Below are 6,512 nucleotides of genomic sequence, written 5' to 3'. Positions count from 1 at the left end.
GCAATGTTCTTACAGTTAAAGGATCCTGAAAGATAAATAAACTGCTGTAAAGGACCATTTGTAGGAACAAGGAAATCTATTAGTGATCTCATACCTTAGTGTCACACACACACACACACACACACACACTCTCTCTCTCTTAAGGAATGTGTGTAACATCAATGAGGTTAATAACAAAGCTAAGACGTCCAATTCAAGGTCATAAAGTTTAGCAACCAGCGTTCAAGATTTAAAGGGACATTCACTGTACATTTAATAGTTAAAGTGTCATTTTTAAACTTTCATCAAACACTTAAGCGTCTTTTAGTGTTTGCACACGGCACTTCTCTTCATACTCCTTAGTTTAAACTTATTTTACACCGAATAAAAGTCACACTTTATGTCCCTTTCAGCGCTAAACCCACTCCTACACTCAGTGTGAGACTTCCACTGCTTTCCCTGGTTACACACGTTAAGATTTAATATTTCTTTCTCACAATTTAGCTCATTGTAATTGTTTTGCATTCTCTGTGTGTGTTTTGAATCTGTTAAATGTGATAGAATGACTTCATAATGACATCTTTTAGTCTTTTCAGTTCAGCTGCCTTTTCCATTTCACACAGATCAAACTTATTTAAACTAAAACTTAAATTAGTCCGAACATTAACTTAATTTCCCCCAAATCACCTTCTGTAAGAGCCTCAACTGTAACTCCTATCAGTGTTTGAGCATCAGCGAATTATTTAATGATACATCTCCAGATTTTATAATTGTTCTCATAAGTGACTCGCTAATATTAACCCGATGTGTAAACTGATGGACTTATTTGAACTGAAGCCTATTGTTATTTAGGACTTCACTTGAATTTGCTCTTGTTAAACTTCAACCCCTTTTAGTTTTTGAACTTTACCTAAATTTACAACGTCATTCGACTTGTGCTTTATTTAAAATATGAGGCATACATCTATTTCAGACACAGAAATACATTTAAAAAGCTCCAAATACTTCAGAAGTGTTTGCAGTATTCAGCTGCCGGTACACACATTTTCTCAGTGATGTTTCTCTAGTTTTCCACATAGTCACACCGTTGTTATTATTTGTATTGACATCAAAGTGTCCCTTCTTAATGACCTTTAGAGCATGTTCTGTAAGCAGTAAATGTGGGTGTGTTTGTGTAAAGCAACAACAACCATAAAAGGATCAAAACAAACTTTAAGTTGCTGGTTACCTGGCGGACAGGTGAGAAGGAGGCGGAGGTAAAACAGCCAACCCTCGCTCAGATCAGAGTTTACAGCTCGGCTTTTGTCTGCCGACCCTGAATACGTCTGTGCCAAAGTTCAGCGCGCACACAACACGGACAATAGAAAGAAAGAAGACACTGAACTAGATGTTCTGCAGACGCTTCATCTTTCATATTGTCTGCGGCACACCTGAGAAAAGTGAAGAAAAGCACCTGAGAGTATTCAGCGAGGCAGCGAGATGTGAGTAACACAGATTTATCAAGAAATCAATGATTAAAGCAAATGTTCTCCGGCTTCTGTAATGGCTTACTTCTTAGGTTCACTTTTTGACATTGTTTTAACCCTGAGATGTTACACTAGGTTTAGACTTACATTTAACTTCACATTTTATAGTTTTATTTGGTGTGTTGAATCATCTGCTGTACTTTTCTGACCTTCAGTTTACAAATCTTGATCAACTTTAAAGGAAAATTGTGTCATTTTAGAGATTTTAACAAAGACTCATTTGTGGCAATTTCAAACTGCATGTACACATGCATTGACAGTTTCAGCGTTTTATTTATTTGTTCATTTATATTGATTATTTTATCTTACATACAGTACTGGACTTGAATTCATTTTCGAAGTTCCAGTACTTTAATTTTAATTGTATTTTTAGTTTTGTTAGAATTTGTTCTATATGCAAAATGTTTTACTTTAGCTCCTATATCAATGGTGGCATGTTTGTACTTATGGTTAAGTCTTTTTAGTCCTTTTAAAGAAAACCCATATTTTATTCCTGGATTAATGCAATGAATTGTTCATCACATAAATGTTGTGGCTGGAAAAAAATATGGAGCAGATTTGAATTACTTTACTTTGTAATGTATTATCTTGTAGTAACTACAATTTTCTAATAAATCTAGTTGGATGTCTGGATCTAAAACTGAAAGTACATTTATCAGATTCAGATTCAACTTTATTTTCATTACATAGTACAGGTACTAGTAACGAAACAGAGTTTGGCATCGGGCCAGAAGTGCAAAATAGCAGTGCAAGTGTCTACGTGATATAAATGAATAATAATAAATGGGCTATAAACAGATGCAGTATTGAAAGTATAGTATATAGACAGTATAAAGATATGAACAGATGTATACAGTGCGGTTATATTACTTATGTACATATTTAATTTACTTGATATTAATGTTTTGTTTCTTCTTTGTTTCATGTCAGCTCATCCATAGGTGATGCCATACTGAGACCTCATCATTAGTCACCATCAGTTTGACTGACATCACCATGGCGACCAGGACGGCGGAGGTCCAGCGGAGGATCGTGTCCAAAGACGGCCACAACAACGTGCGTGTCGACAACGTGGAGGGCATGGTGAAGCTGTACCTGCATGACATCTGGACCACGGTGGTGGACATGAAGTGGCGCTACAAACTCACTCTGTTCGCCTCCACCTTCGTCATGACCTGGTTCATCTTCGGGGTCATTTTCTACTTCATCGGCATGGGCAACGGGGACTTTGATCCCGACTTGAGCGCCAACCGCACGGCCTGCGTGGTGAACGTGAAGACCCTCACCGGAGCCTTCCTGTTCTCCCTGGAGTCACAGACCACCATCGGGTACGGTTTACGGTACATCTCAGAAGAGTGTCCGCTGGCCATCTTCACGCTCGTGGCTCAGCTCGTCATCACCGGCCTGGCTGAGATCTTCGTCACCGGGGCCTTTCTAGCCAAACTGGCCCGCCCAAAGAAAAGAGCGGAGACCATCAAGTTCAGTAAGTCTGCGGTGATCTGCCGGCGTGCCGGGAAATTGTGTCTGATGGTGAGGGTGGCCAACATGAGGAAGAGTCTTCTGATCCAGTGCCAGCTGACGGGGAAATTCCTCCAGTCCAACGTCACGGAGGAAGGTGAGAAGACGCAGATCCACCAGAGCTCTGTGGACTTCTTCATGGACTCCAGTGGAGAGTGCCCCTTCCTGATCCTCCCGCTCACCTTCTACCACGTCCTGGACGAGCACAGTCCTCTCACAGGCCTCAACGCAGAGAACCTGCAGACCCGAGACTTCGAGCTGCTGGTGACCCTGAACGCCACCATGGAGTCCACCGCCGCCACGTGCCAGAGCCGCACCTCTTACGTCCCGCAGGAGATCCTCTGGGGGTACGAGTTCAAGCCGGTGTTGTTCAGCACCACGGGGGGCCGATACGTGGCAGATTTCAACTTCTTCGACAAGGTGCAAGTCACCAACGATGCGGTTGTCCTGAGTAACAACACGGAGAAGCTCAAACTGGAGGAGGACTACAAGAAAGAATAGAGGACATGTTTTTTTACACCGTTTGATGTAATGGTGAAAGTTAGTTTGGGCTTGATCAGTTGAACTTAGTTTTTATTTTTCAACGTTTTAGACATTTACATAAACAGTAGAATACTCATTACCTTCCAGCAACCCAAACCATCTTGGCATTACATTGAGAATAACAGATTGCTGCAGGAATGAGTCAGCATTTGTCGACCTCTTGGTTACCTTTTCTCAAAGTTGATGGGTTTTCTGAATTAGTTTTTTAGATACAGGAAATGTACCCTTCGGTTAACACGAGCTTCAGAGACTTTCCAACAATGCAAACAATCCTTGGCTCTATATAGGAGAATATTACTCTACTGCAGATACTTTTCCTAAAAACTGAAAGAGTTCACATTTTTGTGCTTCCAGTTTCATCATCTCAAGGCCGAGGTTTTTTACCGAAGCTGTTCTCCCTGGCAACTTGCACACATTGTGATTGCACAGAGTACAAGTGCTAACCAGAGGTATACGACAGAAAAATAAAAAGAGTTGTAGTATAATATAAATATATATACACATGTGACAGGTATAAACAGACTGAATGTATTTACACTGAACATGATAGAGGACATTATTGAACAGCAGTTTAGAAATTGGAAACACTATAAGTCAGGTATACAAATATACGGTTTAATACAGACACTATCCACAGAATAAATACAGATCGTTATTGACCCATCAGAATGAGGCTCACATAAACACCAGGGTTCTTTATATGACTTTGGGAATAGCAAACAAGCGGTAAGAAATCCAACTGTTCAAGACATGATTCATGTGAAGATACAAAACGTGTTAGTTGTGTTTTAAGGATGAGTAGCTGAACATGGAAGAGTGAAATATTGTGTGTGAAAGGTTTATGATGTAGATGTTTTGTAAATAAAGAAAAGTAAAAATATATGTTTTTTGTTCCAAAGTTTAGTAGTTTACTCAAAGAAGCGTACTTTAACTTTGTAGTAACGCCACTTCTATTATGTTTAACAGATCGAATTGTTATTTCACCACTGCCCACTGCATGCTGGCATAGACACTTTAGTAACAAATGGTTTCAGAGAATGACTGTTGGAGCAGTTTGAAGGACAGAACAGGTTCAGCCCCCGTCTCAGGTTGTGTTTAGTTGTTGTTGTGGAAACACAGCGTGTGCGTGGCAGCTGTATCTGGTCCAAACAAATCTTTAAATCCAAAACACAACTGATCTTTTACTGCCAGAGACAGAGGGGTTCTAACAGCTTGACTAGAAAATGCTGTCTGATGTGAGATCATCTAATATAAATTAATAAAACAAGGGTTTTCATTCTAATACTTATACTCCTCTTCAGAATGAATTATTGTTCAATTTGTGTGGATTCCAGCGCATGTGGGTTGTGAAGAAGACGCCTTCATCACAGTTGGCATAGGGGCATGGTAAAAGACACATTGAGGGAAACACATTAATAACTTTGCTGGACATTGGTACAATAAAACCCAACTCATTATTTGTTCAAGACAGCTTTATTTGAAGTCATACACAGCAATGCTGTGCCAAAGTAACCTGCTTACCCTCTCGTTCAAGGTTGTGAAGTCCAAGCAGAGCAACAGAATAATGCAGCGTTAAGTAGAGGCTCAATCAGTGGAAGTACCTGTGCTCAATTGGAGCATGCATGTAGTGCATGGGCACGGGTGACAATTTTCTTCCAGGTCTTAAAATGTTATTGGTTAAGGCTTCTGTGGTCAGAAATGTAGAATATGTTGACCTATTTCAGGGATGCAAACTCATCAGGTATGAAAAAGGTGACAAGGATCCGAGCCCCCGGCTCCCCCACCCCACGGAATATCGGCTTTAAAATGAGGAATAACAGGATTTTAGCAGTCAGAACAACTAAAGCAGCAGTGTTAATAATAACAGAAACGCCAAAGAGTCACATCTAATAGAAATATATAAAAGCATTTATTTTAAATTGTGTAGCAGTCAGTTTATAATTTTGGCAGCACTGTTGAGCATTTTGAAAATGTATTTTCATGCCTCTGTGCAAGGCTTAGTCTTTCTATCTTTATAGCCACATGGTGTAAAGTAACTAAGTTCATAAACTCAACAAGTACTATACTTGGGCACAATTTTGAGATACTTGTACTTTATTTAAGTATTTCAATGTTTTGCTACTTTGTTCTTCTACTCCACTACAGTTCAGAGGTACATGGTGTACTTTACTCCACTACATGTATTTAATACCTTTAGTTACTTTACAGATGTGGATGAATGATGTGAAATATAATCAAGTGTTAAATCCGACTTTAGTTCCACCTGGAGTAAATCACAAGCACAAGCTACCTTGCAGTATACAAAGTCATTCAGACTAGCTGCACCTTTACCAGCTTTGAGAACACTTTCATGATCAATCATTATAAAACACATCATATATGTTATTCTGAAATGGACCGATCTGCACAATGACTACTTTTACTGTCGCTATTTTAACTATATTTTGATGATAATACTTTTCTACTTTTACTTGAGGAACATTTTGAATGCAGGACTTTTACTGTAACAGAGTATTCCTACACTCTGGTACTATTACTTTTAAGTTCAAGATCTGAGTACTTCTACTTTTACTCAAGTACAAGACCTGAGTACTTCTACTTTTACTCAAGTACAAGATCTGAGTACTTCTACTTTTACTCTAGTACAAGACCTGAGTGCTTCTACTTTTACTCAAGTACAAGACCTGACTTCTATATATATATATATATATATATATATATATATACTTATACCCACCTCTGTTTATAGCCTATGAAAAAAACTATTAGAAATAGAAGGCTAAAGCTAACGTTAGCAGATAGTGACAATGTATGCTAGCTAGCTAGCTCAACGATTCCTTAAATAATATTGCCACAGAAAAACTTTTCAGTTCCCATCACGCTCTGCCGCTCCGACAGGGAGCTCTGCTCTGAACACTTGAACGGCCCGTTCTAACAGCTGTTCAT

At 39.2% G+C, this 6,512-nt stretch overlaps 1 protein-coding gene across 1 annotated transcript; it reads left to right on the top strand.

The window, feature by feature from the left end:
* Window positions 1–1,253: 1,253 nt before the first annotated feature.
* Window positions 1,254–4,833, top strand: kcnj15 (potassium inwardly rectifying channel subfamily J member 15). Its single transcript, XM_010785330.1, has 2 exons — window positions 1,254–1,460; window positions 2,436–4,833. The coding sequence occupies exon 2, from the start codon at window positions 2,502–2,504 to the stop codon at window positions 3,522–3,524; it is 1,023 nt and encodes a 340-aa protein (XP_010783632.1). The 5' UTR covers window positions 1,254–1,460; window positions 2,436–2,501; the 3' UTR covers window positions 3,525–4,833.
* The last annotated feature ends 1,679 nt before the right edge of the window (window positions 4,834–6,512 follow it).

Source organism: Notothenia coriiceps, unplaced genomic scaffold (assembly GCF_000735185.1).
Source record: "Notothenia coriiceps isolate Sejong01 unplaced genomic scaffold, NC01 NC01_scaffold00000878, whole genome shotgun sequence".
NCBI classification, from domain to species: domain Eukaryota; kingdom Metazoa; phylum Chordata; class Actinopteri; order Perciformes; family Nototheniidae; genus Notothenia; species Notothenia coriiceps.
The sequence above is the reverse complement of the archived record's forward strand: the minus strand, read 5'-3'. Positions and strand labels throughout refer to the sequence as shown.

Coding starts and splice junctions, on each gene's coding strand:
- kcnj15 (XM_010785330.1), top strand. CDS start 2,502: ATGGCGACCAGGACGGCGGAGGTCCAGCGGAGGATCGTGTCCAAAGAC.